An 18066-nucleotide genomic window follows, 5' to 3' on the forward strand; every position below is an offset into this window, starting at 1 on the left:
AGGAATTGGAGTAGGAAGCCAGGTTGGTGGGAGGAGAATTGGCTCAAAGGGGAGTATCCTGTGGGGTGAGGAGGGCAAGCAAGCTGAGCAGACTCACACACACATACACACACACAGGGCGAGCATCTTGGAGCCATTCCAGGTTCTCCAGGGATCTTGGAGGAGCAACTCTACACTGAGGCCTGCTTAGTGATGAAGATGGGCCATTTCTACTATGCTATCATAGTATACCCACACCCATAATTCCAAGCACATAATTTCTCCTTCCGCCTCTCCCTTGCACCTGCAAAATGTGTGTGCACGCACGCACACACACACACACACACACACACACACAATCTTTCTCAGTCAATTCCAGTTGACCTATCTTTAAATCATCTTTTTTATTTGCTTGCTGAGGTTTGATATTTATGAATCGATTTGTTGGTAAACAGGCCCTGGCTCCCTCATGATTAATCTCAAACTATTCATTTGTCTCTGGGCACCAAACAGATTTATGAGGCGGGGAGGCGTGAAGATCTTGTCTACACAAAATAACTTAATAAATAACATGTTAGAGCTCAAGAAAAATGCTAGCCATGAAAGCTGATCTTGGTTAACTGTATATGCTGCTGGTTGGTGTTACGGCCAGGAAGTGAAGTTTCCACATAAATGCAGCCAAGAAGCTGGATTCCATATCCATGGTTGCACTACATGTCTGTACCGGGCAGGGACTGAGTTTTCACTGGCCAACACACAGCAAATGCTCAGTACTAGTATGGGGCTCACATGCAGCTGGAGCACTCAGGACTCAGTGCCCACCTGGCCCTCCTTGCACCCATGAGCATATACACACACACACACTCACACACACATTCTGCACTGCACCCATTGTCCAGTGCACAGTCATACCTGAGCAAGTCCAGGGAGCCTGGCTGTGGGCTGTGTGCAGTAAGCACGAGGTGTGGGAGGTGCACATCTCCCAGCTGTCTGGAATAGCAGTTCTGTGTTGGTTCTGCTCAGGGGATGACACCCCTGATGTATGCCTGTGCTGCGGGGGATGAAGCAATGGTGCAGATGCTGATCGATGCCGGCGCAAACTTGGATATACCGGTGAGTATGAGATGACCTCCCGGTTCATGACGTTTTCCTGGACATGGAGTTCTAGACGAAGGGACAAGGGATGGGCCTGGCCCAGAGATCTAGGAATCATAAGACTCGAAGTCCAGCTAAGCCTACAGAGGAATCAATTTTAATAGGAGGGGAGTAGATTGGTTTCCTTCCTGGAAGATCAGATTCTCCATAGCCTAATCCAAGCCCCCCTGCTGGGGAGACTGCCCCTGGTTTACATTTCTGGGGCATCATTTCTTTGGGGTCCTATGTACCCCGTGGAGCCATTCATCAGCCATCCCCTCAATGCCATGGGCCCTGTAGACCTGCCTCCCACACTGCCCTGCAAATTGGATCTGAGCTGGCAGCCTGAGATTGCTGTCTTCTCTTCACATTCCAACCTGCTCCCCAAGCCAGTGCAAATCCGGCCAATTGTGGGTAAAAGCCGCCTGACCTAACCCTCCTTCCTTCCTTGCGCCTTCCAGGTCCCAGGCAGCTCACCCCGGTATCCCTCAGTCCACCCGGATAGCCGGCATTGGACCTCTTTGACGTTTGCTGTGCTGCATGGACACATCTCTGTCGTTCAGGTAAGACCGTGTTACTGGCGTACCTTTTCCGAAACTTTCAGTCAACCACTCAATAGAATTGGTAGACACGATCCCTGCCCGCAGAGCGCTTACAGGCTAGTAGGGGAGACAGACATGAACTCTCCTGTGGGTATTTTCAAGTGGACTTGATACTTCACCCCCTCTCCTTCGACAAACCTTCTCGCTATGTCCCGGCGGGTTTCTACTAGTGTTGACTCCCAGCCCACAACTCAGGAAGGAAGTCGGGTGTTTGAAGCATGCAATGGAAGTGGTTATTCAGGATACTTACACGATGAACAATTCCTTTAGAAATTCATTGAAGGGGAGGAAAAAGTTCAGAAAATATTTCTAGCTCTGGCAAGCTCCTTAAAAAATTTAATTAGTGGTTTTTTGGTCATTTCCACTCTGCTCTTGTACCCTCTTGGTGAACTCCAGGGCTGCTAACATTGTCTGAGGGGTTTCAATCAAAGTATTTATTGAGGGCTGACACTGTTCAGAGCATGGTTCTAGGACTTTGAGACAGAACACCAGAGTTGGTAGACACCTTCCCTGCCTTCAAAGAGCTTACCACCTAGCAGGAGAGGGCTTACCACCTAGCAGGAGAGGCAGACACTATAATCAATTACAGGCAAGAGGAAACAATAGAAAGCAAAGATATGTGCATAAGTGCAACAGCAATAGGAGGCTGAGAACTCAAGTGCTTAGGTGATTTAGAATTAAGTGTCAAAGCAACTGTTGGGGAGGGTGGAGAGTGGGGATCTGAGAGACTGATGGGCAAGACCTCATGGAGCAGAAGTGATAACCCAGCGATTTAGATTCAGCCCCCTAGGATGACTCAGGGTTATGGCCTTGATTTACACCCAGAGATAACAGCTGGATCTGATCTAGTTGGGCTTCCAGTGGAGCAGTAGTATTTTCTCACTCAGGCAGATGATTTTTGACTCCTTTTCTAGCACTCATAGACTAGAGGACACGTAGGGGAAAAGTGGGAGTCCCCACTTGGTGGCGATGGTATTCCATTTGAAGTTACTGATCAGGAATGAGTCATGGTGAAGCAGTGTGGCCTAGTGGAAAGTCAGAAGACCTGTGTTCTAGTCCTGGTCCAGCCACTGGCCTGCTGTGCGACCATGGACAAGTCACTTGACTTCTCTGGGCCTGAGTTTCCTCAACTGTAAAATGTGGGTAAAAGCTGCACCTATTATCCTACTACTTAGACTGTGAGCCCCAGCGTGGCTCAGTGGAAAGAGCACGGGCTTTGGAGTCAGGGCTCATGAGTTCGAATCCCAGCTCTGCCACTTGTCGGCTGTGTGACTGTGGGCAAGTCACTTAACTTCTCTGTGCCTCAGTTCCCTCATCTGTAAAATGGGGATTAAAACTGTGAGCCCCACGTGGGACAACCTGATTCCCCTATGTCTACCCCAGCACTTAGAACAGTGCTCGGCACATAGTAAGCACTTAACAAATACCAACATTATTATTATTATTAGTATTATTATTATGGAGGACGGTGTCCGACCTGATTAACTTTTAACTGCCCCAGTGCTTAGAATAATGCTTGACATGCAGTAAAAAATGGTGTGGCAGCTTCCTGCCTTAGTACCAATAGGTTGATGGTGGGAAGATTTGTGGTCAGGAGGAACCTGAACAGAAAGATTGGATGAGGTGGAGAGAGGCTGAGAAAGTGATGGGGAGATTTTGGGGAGCCCACACCTGCTGGTTTCAATTTGGTCAACACTGAGCAGAAGAAAAAGGGTAAGGGTAAGCGTGTGTCTTGATCTGAGGTGCTTCTGTTGCTCCCAAAGTGTCTGCCCTTAGAATCTCGAAGATCCAACCCACTTTGTTACCCACTCTGAGATGGTTTTCCTGAAAGCTGATTCTCTCTCTGTTTGGTCATGTCGTTTTTGCCTGGAGCGGCAGGATTCTTGTTTCAAAATGTTCTGCTCCTTCTCCGTGGCTCCTAGGCCGGCATCTTGGCACCCTGACAGGCTCAAAGGAAGCTGTTTTTTCTCTCCCCACCTTCCCCTTCTCCCAAGCAGCCTCCTTAAGGATCTGGCCAGCTCACTGGCAGTATGGGTAATCCAGTCGGAGGAGCAGAGAGCACACCGGCTGCTTTCCCCAGCAGTTGGAATTAGTTCCTGTCAATGCTTTAACCCAAAAACTCCTATGTGCTGAGTGCCCAGGGCCCTTGGCACTGGGAACACGTCACTGAAAAACGCAGAGCAAGAACCAAGGGCCATAAATCCCAGTTAAGCGTCTGCAGCAGGCTCTCAGCTGTGGTCGCTGTGCCCAGAGTGAGGAGAAGCAACAGGAATGTCCTTTTCCTACTTAGCAGCTGATTGTTTTTATGGGTTGACACATTTGGGGCCCCAAGGATGCATTAAGCTTATTGGACCCTGCTCTCTCTCCCTCTGCCCAGCCAGAGGCATCATGTGGGCTCTGTTTCCTAAATCCAGGGCACTTAAGCCACCGGCTGCCCAGAGGCTGCCCCCGGCTCATCTCCCGGGGTAGCCCCGCCAGTCTGAGCATATGTCTCTCGTGTGTCCTTGGCAGCTGCTCTTGGATGCTGGCGCCCACGTGGAGGGATCCGCCGTGAACAGCGGGGAGGATAACTACGCTGAGACCCCGCTGCAGCTGGCATCCGCGGCAGGTAGGCAGCCCCGCCCATCCGCCCCAGAGCGGCTCGCCCCAGCCCCGGCCCTGGTCCCAGCCGCTCTCGCTCTGCAGGGACACGCAACACGCCGGTTTGAGGGGCTTGAAATGGCTCCAGCTCAGTCTTTGTTTAGGTTTGGACCCCGTTCGCTGGCATCTCCCACTCCCCATCCATCAGGGCGGATCTAGAGGGCCAGACTCCATCGGAGCTTGGGCTCCCGACAAAGTCTAAACAGAGACAGGAGGAAGGAATCCTCCCTTGCCTTGCGGGCGTTTATTCCGGGTGTTCCTTTGAGAGCATCGAAGAGACATCATTGGCCACCTTCTTCCCTCCTCCCAACTACAAGACTGACCCACCAGTTCCCCCATTCTAGATGCTGCTTTCCTAGGGGTGGGGGGCAGGTTTGCAAAACGAATGTTCAAGTTCCCTTTCCTCTCGGACTCTGCTGTGTTCCTGTAGTTTGTTCTGGGTTCTACTTTTTCTCCCCACTCATCTCTGCTGTGTTTTCCAGGCAACTATGAGCTGGTCAGTCTGCTGCTGAGCCGGGGGGCGGATCCACTCCTGAGCACGCTGGAAACCAGTGGCATGGCCTCCTCACTTCACGAAGACATGAACTGCTTCAGCCATTCGGCAGCCCACGGGCACAGGTATCAAGCCTTGGGAGGGGTTTCCGGTGCTAGCGGGCAGGAGAGAGACCCAATAAGAGAGAACCCGGAGCCCCTCTCAGCTTCCAAATCAAGGGAAAATGGAAATCTTCCATACCCCGGTCCACCGGCATCAAGTGTGGAGGGGGACCGTCGGGGAGGGTCGGCCGAGCGCGCGCAGGTATTCCGGGGGGCGTGAGGGGGCACACTAAGGTGAGGGCCTGGTCAGAGAAAAGGAAAGGGGCAGCCTCCCTCTAAGCCACTTGTGTTTTGGGAGTTTGGAAACTATTTGCTCGCATCTAGATGAGGTAAAAAGAGGCTTTGGAAGAGAAGTTTAAAGACACATTGCCCCTTTCTCCCTGTCAGAGGCCTTCAGAGCTCCAACTTGCCCGAATGGATCTTGTTATCGGGGTCAAGGGTGAGGCTATGAGGTGGCGGTCACATCGAGAGGGAAGTGGTTTTCCTTTTCCAGGCTGATGCTGGCTCGGGGCGAGGGAGGGACTGAACGCCTGGAAAGCGTTGCTTGCACATGGCAAAAATTGATTCAGCGCCGCCACCAGGAGGGGAGAGAGCCAGCCAGTGTGCTCACTGTTCCATGCAGACACAGCTCCAGCTGGTGGCTGCAAAGCAGAACAGCTGGCGGCCGAGGAGGGCTCCCGCCGCCGCCGCCGCCGCCACCGCCACCGCCGCTGGGCTCATTGGCCTCGCCCTGGGCTCTGCAGCCTCTCTGCCGGGAGGAATGAGGCCTGGGCAGGGCACTCGGGAGGAAGCGCCAGCCCCGGCAGACAGACAAGCAGGGAAGCAGGCAGGCAGCCTGCCCGCCCGCCCGGGGGAGCGTGGCTCTTGCTCTCATCTTTCCTTCCACCTCCCAGTTGGGATTCCCAGTTGGTCCTCGGGTTCTGACTTACCCGTGCCCTGTTTGCCCTGGGCTGGCAGGGGGAGGAGGAGAAAGGTGATTGAGGATGGGAAAGGTTTCGCTTTCCACTGCTCCTCCGGGCCAGCTCCAATCGAGTCCTCTCCCCGGTTTGCACGAGGAATCTACCTCCGCACCTCGGGGGCTGGGAGATCCTGCATCCAACCTTTATTCTGTCTCATCCCATGGCTGTGCCTCCACGGGGAGGGATCTAGAAAACGTTCCCTGTCAGCGTTGATGGTTTGGAGGAGAAAATTTCCCCCTAACCGCCCCCCAGGCTCTCCCATGGAAAGATCTCTCCGGAACATGGCCAAGGGGGAGCTAAGAGGTGATGGTTTATCTTAGGTATCACACGGGTGCTATTAACTGGCCGTAACAAAAGGAAGAAGACAGACACAAGCTGGCCCGTGGGAGCCGAGAAAAGAGTGAAGATGGGGTTACAGCGAAAGGGGGAAAACAACCATGTTTTGCTCTTAAACCTCATTTTCTGGCCAAGGGCCGGGGAAAGGCTTCAGACCAGATCCCAGCATGACTTCTAAAAGTTTACAGACGTGGCAGAAACTCTTGGAGTTTATCGCCATTCTGAAATGGCTTTCTTTAATTCAGTTTTAAGGCACGAATATTAAGCATGTATCCTCCTGAGTGCCCTGGCCCCACAGGGAGAGCAGCTCTTTGGCGCCAGCGATCCCATGACCCATCTGGGGAAACCTCAGCGGATCGGTGAGATCCCAGCCGGGGCTTGACCTGACTTAGCTTCTCCCTCCAGGAACGTCCTGAGGAAGCTTCTCACCCAGCCCCAGCAGTCCAAGACGGACGTCCTCTCCCTGGAGGAGATCTTAGCCGAGGGGGTGGAGGAGAGCGATACCTCCAGCCAAGGCAGCTCCAGCGAAGGCCAGATCCGGCTGTGCAAGGCCAGGATGAAGGCCCTGCAGGAGGCCATGTACTACAGCGCAGAGCACGGCTATGTCGACATCACGATGGAGCTGAGGGTTCTTGGTAAGCACTTCTGCTTTCCCCAGCCTCCAACTCTCAAGGCAGAATGATGAGGTTATATGTTTTGGGGAGTATGGGGCAGCGCCAGCCGCCGTCAATAAGTAGCACTTATTGAGCACCTACTGGTAGGGAGCACTGTGCAGGTGTTGCGGTAGACATCGCTGGTAGTGAGAAGATAGTGAGAGCGGCCCTGTGGCAACCACAGACTCTCATCAGTTTTCCAGTCTGAGGCTGAGGCGTCAATTGTTCCTGACAGGAGACTCCGCCCAGGTGTTTTAGGGAGTTACTACATGGCTTATGGTTGATCTAGATGTCTTCTTGGCTGAAAAACAGCTCTGGGTAGCACCTTTCAGCCCCAAACCCTGGGAAACACACCCCAGCCTGGCTTTGACACAAATCATAGTAATAATTATGAAACTAATTAAGATCTTACTATGTGTCAAGTACCGTTCTAAGTGCCAGGGTGGATACAAGGTAATCACGTGGGACACGGTCCCTATCGCACATGGGGTTCACAGTCTAAGTAGAAGGGAGAGCAGGTATTGAATCCCCATTTTATAAATTAAGACACTGAGGCACAGAGAAGTTGTGGCAGAGCTGAGGTTAGAACCCAGGACTTCTGACTTAGGGGCCCATGCTCTTTCTACTAGGTCATGTTGCTTCCCTCACACAAATAAACTGGAACTCCAGGCCTGAAAAGTGAGAGGAAGGAATCAGAGCTCTGTCCAGCTTGGTCACAGTGACCCATGTTGCCCGTTTTAAGGGGGAATAATGATACTGTCTACATTACAAGGATAGATAATGATTATAAAATGCAGCTGCGGAAGAAGGAGATGTTATCACTTTTCATTACTAAGGACTATTAGTTTACAGTCATGGACTTGGCAAGACAGTTTGAAATTACTCTGCCGGCTCTCGTCGTACACACTCTTGGGAAGCAGTAAGCAGTAATTAAGTTCCATGTGGCTTTTTGCAAGTATAGGGGATTAAGCTCCCTCTCGATTGTGAGCTCTTTGCGCACAGGGAACGTGATTACCAGCTCCATTATAGTGTACTCTCCCAAGCACTTAATACAGTGCTCTGCACACTGCAAGTGCTCAGTAAATAATGTTGATTGACTGACAGCCAAAGAGTATACTTGCCAGGATACAGAAAAGAGCATTCATTCCAAGGAGCAGGCTTTTGTCTGAAGGGAAAAGAATCTCAAGAACTGGAGATGTTTCTGGACAACTGAGTTCACCAGAACCTCTGCAGTCTGAGTGAATGAAGCCTTCTGAAAGAATCTGGAGACAAATGACTGATGCTTTGGTTCAGATGCTTTGGGCAGCTTGGGCTCTGAACTCAGATGCCCTGTACACTTGCTAGGATTTTTAAAAATGCATATTGTATTCATTTTTTCCACCTCTGTACATCAGAGGACCTAAGAGTTGGCCCTCTGGCACAGCACCCGAAGAGACGCAGAAGGGACAATTAAATTTTTTGTCGTGGTCCCATGCCAAGGCCCTCAAATCTTCTGAAATAGGACAAGCAACTCATGAAGGCCTCTGGCTTTTCAATCCTGACCTTTAAAGGCTCAAATTGCGGAGAGGAGGGGCAAAACAGCAAATGGCTTGAAGTAGAGGAATCCGTATGTGAACCGGCATTGCTCACTGAAAGGATGCGCCCCTACCACTATGAGTGGGCGAGAGGCTAGGGAGCAGGTTTGGAGTTCCAACAGGACATTTGGGGCAGGGTTTGTGTCTATTTACTGAATTGTACTGCAGATTCCCCAGTATTTTGTTAATGAGATGTACATCACCTTGATTCTATTTATTTGCTATTGTTTTAATGAGATGTTCTTCCCCTTGATTCTGTTTATTGCCATTGTTCTTGTGTGTCTGTCTCCCCCGATTAGACTGTAAGCCCGTCAAAGGGCAGGGACTGTCTCTGTCTGTTACCGATTTGTACATTCCAAGCGCTTAGTACAGTGCTCTGCACATAGTAAGCGCTCAGTAAATACTATTGAATGTTTAGTACAGTGCTCTGCAAGCAGTCAGCACTAAGTAATTGCCATTGATTGATTGTGTGCTCCTTGGACTCTCTCCTCCCCCCTGCCCGGCTGCAGGGATCCCCTGGAAGCTCCATGTGTGGATCGAGTCATTGAGGACTTCGTTTTGCCAGTCGCGCTACTCGGTGGTGCAGAGCCTTTTGCGGGAGTTCAGCACCATCAAGGAAGAGGACTACAACGAGGAGCTGGTGAACGACGGGCTCCAGCTCATGTTTGACATCCTGAAGACCAGCAAGGTGCTTGCTTCTCTTCTCCTTCCCTCCCTTCCCCTCCCATTTCTCCCTCCCCTCCTCCCAACCACAAAGGGTGGGGAACTCCTTACACTGCTCCCAAGTTCAAATATCCCGTCCCCTCAGCTGGCAGCCCTTGGGACTGGAGGCCAGGTCTTCTGAGAGCCGTGCATGAGGGAGCATCAGTGTGTTTTCTCTGGGATGGGGCCTGGCCACAAATGCCAAGGTGGGGAATGTTTTATTCAGGAACATGTAAGGAGTCAAGGGCATCAGCCACCTCTAGTTCTGGCTCGAATGTTTAAAATTAGCCTTGTCCTGCGGCTGTGAGCCGTTTGCCTCATGATACTCTACCTCTTCCTTCCATCCCACAGAACGATTCCGTGATCCAGCAGCTGGCCTCAATCTTCACGCACTGCTATGGCAACAGCCCCATCCCCAGCATCCCCGAGATCAGGAAGACGTTGCCAGCCCGGCTAGGTGAGATGCATCGTTTCTCGCCTTTCTTTCATGCGTCTTTCTCTGCCACCAACCCCTCTCTCGCCCAAACACAAACTGTCCCTCTGCCCTTCAACATGCCCATCTCTTTCTCTTTTGTCCCACCCAGATCCTCACTTTCTGAACAACAAGGAGATGTCTGACGTGACATTCTTAGTGGAAGGAAAGTTGTTCTACGCACATAAGGTCCTGCTGGTGACAGCTTCTAACAGGTGAGATTGAGCTCTTCCCCTAGCTACCACTTGTCCAGAAGAAGACAGAGTGGAAGGAAATGGAGAGAGGCACATTGTGTACAGAGCCCTGAGTTGGAGACGAGGAGGCATCTATAAGGCCCTATGAGCTTTTGGAGTCTCAGAGAGGCACTGAGGAGAGATAAGGTAGTGTCACTACCGTTTGCCTATTATTGAAAAACATAAAACACCCAGATTTCTGGAACGGAGTGCCCCAGCTGAGCAGGCCAGGTAATCACTTAGACATGTGTGAGAACGGCAGCTCTGAGAAGTCTTGGTTCAGCCTGACAGTGGTTACACAACATTCACAATATTTATGCTGATAATTACAAGGAAGAATTTGAAATGATTTAAGAAAGCAAATCAAGAAGCATCTCATTCCCCTGGAAAAAGAACCATAATAACCATGATGACAGGGTGAAAAATCACCTTCAAGCTGCCCATCTCTATCTCCCCTGCCTCAGATTTAAGACCCTGATGACCAATAAATCGGAGCAAGACGGCCATGGCAGTAAAACCATTGAGATCGGCGACATGAAGTACAATATTTTCCAGGTATGCAAAGCCCTAAAAGGCTCACCCATTACCCCCGTCCCCCTATTCCTGCCTCTCAGTCGGTGGTACTTATTGAGCGCCTGACTGTGCTTAGCCCTGTACCGACTGATTGGGAGAATACACCAGAGGACATAGACTTCAACGGACATACAATCTAGTGGACTGTTTTGTTTTGTTGCTCAGTCAAACAATGAGTAGTATTTATTGACTGATCACTGAGGACGAAGCGCTTAGGAGAGTAAAATCAACAGAGTTGCTAGACCTGTTCCCTGTACACAAGGAGCTTGCAGTCTAGAGGGGAGGCAGATATTAATACAAATTATGGATATGTACATTAGTGGTCTAGGGATGAGAGTGGGGTGAATATCAAATGCTTAAAGGGAACAGATCTTTGCATAGGCAGTGCAGAAAGGAGAGGTACAGAACATTTTAATTCTATCAAAATTCATCTAGTTTTTTTCTCTCCTCACTCCCGGAACCATTACACCAAAACTGCAGTTTGGGAGATGTGGAAAGCATGTTTTGCCCACGATTTTGCCCAAACGCATTTTGGCCATGGTACGATTCAAAATGTTCCGAGGCAGGTGACTTGAGCACTTACTTTGAAAAAGGTCGATGGGACGTTGGCTGGGCAGTTTTTTTGATGTAGCCAAATCAGGAAGGATGCCATCTTGGGCATTAGCTTTCCCTGATGTTCTTGGCCCAGGTGTGGAGCACTGCTTTAATGCCATGTCACCTCTTGGCAACTTCATTTACTGGAGCGCAGAGAAGAGAGTCCAGCCTTAGCCTTGGTCTTGTTCTTAGTGGCAGCTGAACTAGGAAGAATCAGTGTGACTGTGGTTTCTAATTCAGTTTGTCCAGAGTCCTACAGGCTTTGGAATCCTCCCCCAGAGCACTACTGTCTCATTCTCCCTCTCTCCTGTCAGCGGCTCATGCTGCATTAAGCACAGATATCTAGAGTCGGTGCCAGGAAACAGTCAGGCTGCACGTTAATTTGCCTCACATGTTTAACCGTCACCCGAGCTCCCTTTAAAGGCCCGATGTGATGAATTCCTATTTGAGTCTTTGCTGACGTGTTCTTATTTGAGCGACCTCAGGGAGGGTCATTAGAAAAGGAAAGGATGTTTCCATCAGCTCTTAGACCCTCAGGAGGCAATGAACCTCAGGGCCTATGGGAGCTGGACTTCAAGTTAAGAAGGAAAATGGGCCACAGAGAAAGCTTCCAGAGCAGAACCCAGCTGGCGGCAGACGGCCAGAGACCCCCCGTTCGCTCTGTCATCTGTCCCCCTGCCTCAGAGAGCCGGCCCCACACCCAATCGCTATCATCCATCCTTCTGCCTCAGAGAGCTGGACCCCGCTGCCCGACCCCACGCACAAGAGCTCTGCCAATCAAAACCCACGCTCCTCGCATTCCTGACCCGACTCCCCGTCTCCCTTTGTCCTGTCGGTTTCCTCTGCCCCCTTCTCTGCAGGGAAACTGAAATGCCATTCCAAAGGCCAAGAGCTGATAGAAGCGGTCGGGGGATGGGAAGTGGTATCCCTGGCTTCTCCCCTGGATGAGGCAGCCTCCTCAGTTTCCCCTAGCCCTGCTGGTGTCAGGCCTGACCCCCGAAGGCTTTCTCAGGCTACAGAAAATGGTACCTGCGGAGATGGTCTTTGCCTTCAGTTGGTACCAGCAAGGCTCTGGGACCGCTTGTTCAATCCAAAAGAGAGAGATAAAGCAAGCATCCTCATGACTCTGGTCTGGTCCCCAGCAGAACCAAAAGGGAACATATCTGCTAATGCTCTTGTAGTGTACTTTCCAAAGCACTTTAGTACAGTGCTCTGCACATAATCAGCATTCACTAAATACCACTGAATGATTCCTGGGGCAGGTAACACAGGCTCCACCGCCTGCCTATTAGGAGACCTTGGGCAGATCACTTCTCTGTGCCTCAGTTTCTTAACCTTTAAAACGAGGATTAAATATCTGCTCCCCTTCCCTCCCCTCCCCCGTGGGATAAACTCTGTTGTATCTGATCATCTTAAGCCCACTCTGGTACTTAGCACATAGTAAGCGCTTAACAAATATCACATTGTTATTGTAGACTGTAAGCTCAGGCAGCGAATGTATCTACCAGCTCTGTTGGCCTCCCAAGCCCTCAGTATAGTGCTCTGCACACAGTATATGTGCTCAATAAATACCATTGATTGATTAATTATTTGTATTATTCAATCAGTGGTATTTATTGAGCACATATATTGTGTGCAGAGCACTGAACTCTGCTTGGGGGAGTACAGTGCACCAGATTTGGCAGACACAAGAAGCAGCATGGCATAGCAGATAGAGCACAGGCCCAGGCCTCAGAAGGAACTGGGTTTTAATCCTGGTTGTGCCCCTTGTCTATTTTATGACCTTGGGGAAGTCACTTTACTTCTCTGTGGCTCAGTTACCTCATCTGTAAAATGGGGATTGAGACTGTGAGCCCCACGTGGGACAGGGATTGTATCCACCCCAGTGCTTAGAAAAGTGCCTGTCACATAGTAAGCTCTTGAATACCGTAATTCCTCCTCCTCCCTCCGTCCTCCAGTTTGGCAGTGACTGGCATTGGGTAGTGATGTCCCCATGCGGTAGGGCGAGCAGTGAGGTAGAGGGAGGCCCAAGCTGAGAAAGGGCCATTACTTGTGGCCTCCCCCAGGCCAAGTCTTTGGGATTCCGAGGCCTTGGGCCAGTATTCACAGTAGCCCTTGTCTTCCTATTTCAGATGATGATGCAGTATTTATATTACGGAGGAACAGAATCCATGGAAATACCCACAGCCGACATCCTCGAGGTGAGGGTTCGAATCCTGGGGCTAGGAAGGGGAATCAGGAAGACCCATGCTGACACTTCCCACCTTGAGCCTTTCGCTTCCTTTAACCAGTGTCCCCTTGTCTTTGGTTCCCCTCCACACTGTTGGTTCCAAACTAGGCTCCTGGGAGGGAGATGATTGTTGCTTTTTCTGGTGACTAGCTCTGTGCTGGATCAGAAAGCTCCCAACCTTTTCCCTGGTGGCCCTTATATGCTGAGACCCCAGGTGGTCAGTTTCCCCACCAACAAAGTGGGGTGACAATGGGACTTTTCAAAGAATCAGGTAGGGACATTCCTAAGCCCTCCAGGCGATCTTACCTCAAGGGAAAGAACTTCTAAGCGCTTCCCGAGTCACCTCTTCCCATTTTAAGGTCCCCCAATTTGTGCAATCAAGGAAACGAAAGCAAAAGTCAGAAATCACCACATCTAAGGCGTAAGGGTGCCGCAACCATTGAGCAGTAGAGCTACTTGGAAAGAGCCTTAGTCTTCCAGCTCAGGCCTTCTTCCTGGGAAATACCTGACTTATGAAGGAGAGCAGGGAAACAGGGAGTCAGTGTTGCTGCTGCTGCTACTGGAGAGGGCATTTTGTGCAGTGATTGGCTCTAGGTTCGGGCCCAGCTGAGTAAGGTGCTTAAATAATCTGTTTGGTCCCCTTAGCTGCTGTCTGCTGCCAGTTTGTTCCAGTTGGATGCCTTGCAGAGACACTGTGAGATCAGGTGTTCCCAAACTATCAGCATGGAGAGCTCAGTGAATATCTACAAGTTTGCTAAGGTAAAGGGAAAATTTGGGAGTGGGGTTGCAGGAGGTCCAGGCATAGTTTGGGACCTATGTGGACCATCTAGTCCTAACTGGATGTGGGGCGGAGGCATCATCCCACCTAGGGGCCCTGTGGGGAGCGGTCGCGACTGGTCTCCAGTTGGCCCACTGCGCCGCCTCTAGACCTGTCTGCCCCCTGACCAGCTCTCCCGCTCAGGCTCTGTCTCCAGGGCTCCAGGCCTTGCAGCAGGGAGGGAATGAACATGACGAGGAGGAGTTCCCATCCCTAGGGAAATTCCGTGTGTGCTCATCCACCACGAGAGGACCTGAGTTGGGGAGCCAGATGGAGAGAAAAGGGAGAGCCTAAATACCATTATGTGGAAAAGATGGTGGAGCCACCCGGCAGCCCCTCCATCGGGAAGAGAAATCTTCCCAGCCAAGAACTGTGGGCACAGCTTGCATGAGGGCATTTAGCCCAGGTTCAGTGGAGCAGGGGTGGGTCCCCACAGGAAGCAGAGAGAGAGTGAGAAAGGGTTATGGGCCCACCTGAGCCTTGCCTAGCTCTCACCCACTCCGTTTCCCCACTCCTACTGAGGACTGGGGCCTCACAGCACTTGCTCCTGCCCTGCAGATCCACAATGCCCCCGAACTGGCCCTGTTCTGCGAAGGTTTCTTCCTCAAGCACATGAACTCGCTGCTGGAGCAGGACTCCTTCCGCCAGCTCATTTACAGCCGGAGCAGCAAGGTGCAGGGACTGGACCCGCTGCAGGACCTGCAGAGCACCCTGGCCCAACGTGTGCACTCCGTCTACATCACCTCCAGAGTGTGACAAAGGGCCACCTTTCTCCCTTGTCCCACCGGGCCATGAGCCTCCCCCGCCACGGAGGAGTTGTCAGAGGGATCCGTTCCAGGCTGTGGCCCACGGGGCTGCTCCCTGGGGTGGAGACGGGGGGAGGGAAACCGCTTTCCTACCCCATGAATTATGTCACGACCGCTCGGTCGACGGGTCCAACTGGGGCAGGTCCCTCGGTTCTGGGGCTCACGACGGCCGCATCAGCTTGGAAGCTCAAGACCTTGTTCCTGTATGAGTCGGGTGGAGAATTAAAGCAGGCACCTCCGTGTGCACCTAGGGGTGGGTGAACTAAGGGGGAGAACAAAAGGAATCCAAATCCCCCCTCGGTCCCCGTACCCAGATGGGAGGAGAGAGCCGTCCATCCACACAACTGTCATGCGCAAACGGTGGATGGGGCCGGAGATGGCTCCTCCTTTCCACTTCCCCCCTCTTGTTTGCACCTTAAAAACTAAACATTCCCCAGCCCCAGACATCTACCCAGGCCCCTGGGTTGCAGGTAGACAGCTAATATAGCTTTCTGAAGGGGACTGATTTCTCACATCCTTTTGATGGTTTAATCTGACTGTTGATTCAATTCCCTCCTCCAGCCCCAAGGCTGGGTCTCAGGCAGCAGGCCTTGCTTCACAGACCTAGGAGAAAGGATGCCGTCCCAAACCCCACGGCCTCGTGAACCCTCAAGCATCATTTTTGGGATCACAAGCGGGAAGGGAGTCTTCCCATCCACCGTGTTTGAGCACGTTCTCTGCTTTCAGACTCAGAGCCAAAAAGGGCATTCTCCAAGGCCACCCTTGAGAGCTAGGCACCCTCCCCACCCCAGTCCTGTTCCCGCTACTGTCCTGGGTACAGAATTCCCACTCTCAACCCAGCCTGGGGCTGGCAGGACTTTGAAGGCAGACTGAAAATAAAACTGCCTGCTCAGGGCAACCCGCAGAGGGTGTTGCAATGTAAAAAAAAAAAAATAAAATAATTAAAAAAAAGAACCTTGTTTTTTTGAGCAGATAAAGTCTGGTCAGCCCAAGGTGATAGCCGGCGGAAGATGCGATAGAGGCTAAAGCACCAGAGTCTTGACAGGCTGGAAACTACAAGGTTTTTCTTGAACTTCTCAGGGGCTAAGGAAGAGAAAAATTGACAGGTCAACGAGCCCACAGGTAAACTTTGGGGCCTAGCCTGCAGTTGGGAGCAGACCCCTCTCTAAAACTCACAGCCTGTGCATTTTGATCCTCCCTAACGGAAATCCCATATACCCTTCAAGGCCCTGGCTGCAGCGAAGGTGTCTGTTGGAAGAAATCTTGGTACCCAGATTTCTTGGAACTCCAGGAAGCGCCTGGAAAGGGAAATATAGAATGTGCCATAGGGAGTGGGGGAAGGGAAGGGAAGGGGAAAGGACTTTTGCGTCATCGCTTTCCTGGTCAGAACCTGAACGCTATCGGCTCTAGGACAGGGCGGGTGTCTATACACTGTAAATTGTGAGAGAGCCCAGCGATTTGTCTTGTGTTTTTGGAAGAAGGCTCGTTCAGTGTGTAGTTGGCGCACATGGTCTCAGCAATCGTCAACTTCACCAGAACCTATTTATTCTCAGAAAGCCATTGGCCTTTCAAGATAGTCACCAGCCTCTCTTGAAAAGTCTCTAAAGGGCTTGTAATACTGGAAAATATTTTCAAATAGCTGCTTCAGCTAGCTGTACAAAGGGATAGGCATTATTTTATTGCTGTAATATTGTATGATATGTTAACTGTACATTAATGTTGTCATTTACTGTAAATGTACCATGGTTTTATTAACAAATAAACTGCGTTAATTGAGCCTGCTGCTGCTGTTTTGCTCAAGGAGGGCAAGGAGTTACTTGCGGGGAAAGATAGACATTCTGTTGGGTCTCTAACCCGTCTACCTCTTGAAGGGAGATTTAGAAATTTGACCATTAGTTCTCCACCAAACTGGGTGAAAGTGTCAGTGTCTCCTACTTTCAAGGGAGAGGAGCAGTGCTAAATTCAAGAGTCATGAAGTTAGCTTCCTGTGCTCATATGCACCGCACCCCCCTCAGCCCCATCACTATCTTCCCTTGGGACTGGGCAGTCTGGGGGTCCTGGGGCCAGGCTAAGGCACCCTTTAGTCTTTCCTCACAGTTAGTTCTGGGTAACTAGGGGCCTAAGCCCAGCCATTCTAAGTCTGGCCAAACAGGGGTTGTAAACTAAGTCATGAGGTGAGGGGGTCAGTTACAGACAGCCCCTCAGCGGATCCAGCTGCCTTGGGGCCCACCGGCAAAGGGGCGGCTGTAGCCACGTGTGAGAAAGCACCCAGCCTCCCTCTCCCTGAGGGAACAGGACCAGGGAGAGAGGAATCTCTGTAGGTTCAGGCAGTTTCTTGTGGGCCATTACTGAGCTACACTGCATGCCAGGCTCCCTACCACACATAAAGGGACAGCATCACACAAAAGCGCAAACTTACCGAAGGCCGGGCTCGTGTCTACCAACTCTACTGTACTCTCCCAAGGGCTTAGTACAATGCTGTGTGCACAGTTAAACCCTCAATAAATATTGAACAGGAGGGAAGGCACATTCTCCCCTACCTCAGGGTGGCCCGATGTCTTATAACCATCAAAGATGGGGGTTAACTGGAACTACTTGCTGAGGTTGGCCTAGCTGGGACCTCCTGTCTGGGAATTTCACTTTTGGCCTCCCACCGCTGGGCCTGCTTGACCCAACTAACAGCTGTATGTACCCGGAGAAGGGATCAGAAATGGGGAGAGGAGCAAAAGGAGGAGATGCTAAGTTAGAGTCCCCGATTACAGCGCATCTTGGCCCCTGATTCTCCCTGCTCCTTTTGGCTTTACTCTACCAGGAGACCCCCTCCACCCTCCATGTAAAATTGCTATGGAAGAGGGCAGAGAGAACACGCTCACCCGCTGCCGCCGTGCCGTCTTCTGCCTTCTGGCCCAGATGGATCATCTGAAGTGGGGCCGTTGGACGGATGGCAGTGGCCGAGGCCCACGGGGTTTACAGCACAGCGGCAGAAACCTCTATCCCAAACACCCGCCTCACCCCACAGTCACCTGGCAACTGCCGGCTGGGGTGAGGTGAGCCAGAGAGCCCCGAGGACACAGCCTACTCAAAGGCATGATCCAGAGTGATTCTCTCGTTTCCAATAGGAGAGGCAGATCGGGCAGCATCCATGCCCACGGCAGCAGCAGCCTCCCC

General features: G+C 51.4%; 1 protein-coding gene across 1 annotated transcript in view; it reads left to right on the plus strand.

The window, feature by feature from the left end:
- The window catches only part of ABTB2 (ankyrin repeat and BTB domain containing 2), a 165402-nt gene extending 150462 nt beyond the window's left edge, over positions 1–14940 (plus strand). The window contains exons 6-17 of the mRNA XM_029061740.2: positions 1003–1092; positions 1575–1676; positions 4227–4323; positions 4838–4973; positions 6650–6879; positions 8981–9159; positions 9525–9630; positions 9758–9860; positions 10343–10433; positions 13178–13246; positions 13921–14034; positions 14651–14940. Coding sequence (XP_028917573.1) covers positions 1003–1092; positions 1575–1676; positions 4227–4323; positions 4838–4973; positions 6650–6879; positions 8981–9159; positions 9525–9630; positions 9758–9860; positions 10343–10433; positions 13178–13246; positions 13921–14034; positions 14651–14848 — 1515 coding nt within the window. The 3' untranslated portion in view covers positions 14849–14940. The remainder of the gene's footprint in view (positions 1–1002; positions 1093–1574; positions 1677–4226; positions 4324–4837; positions 4974–6649; positions 6880–8980; positions 9160–9524; positions 9631–9757; positions 9861–10342; positions 10434–13177; positions 13247–13920; positions 14035–14650) is intronic.
- The last annotated feature ends 3126 nt before the right edge of the window (positions 14941–18066 follow it).

Source organism: Ornithorhynchus anatinus, chromosome 3, assembly GCF_004115215.2.
Source record: "Ornithorhynchus anatinus isolate Pmale09 chromosome 3, mOrnAna1.pri.v4, whole genome shotgun sequence".
Taxonomy (NCBI): Eukaryota; Metazoa; Chordata; class Mammalia; order Monotremata; family Ornithorhynchidae; genus Ornithorhynchus; species Ornithorhynchus anatinus.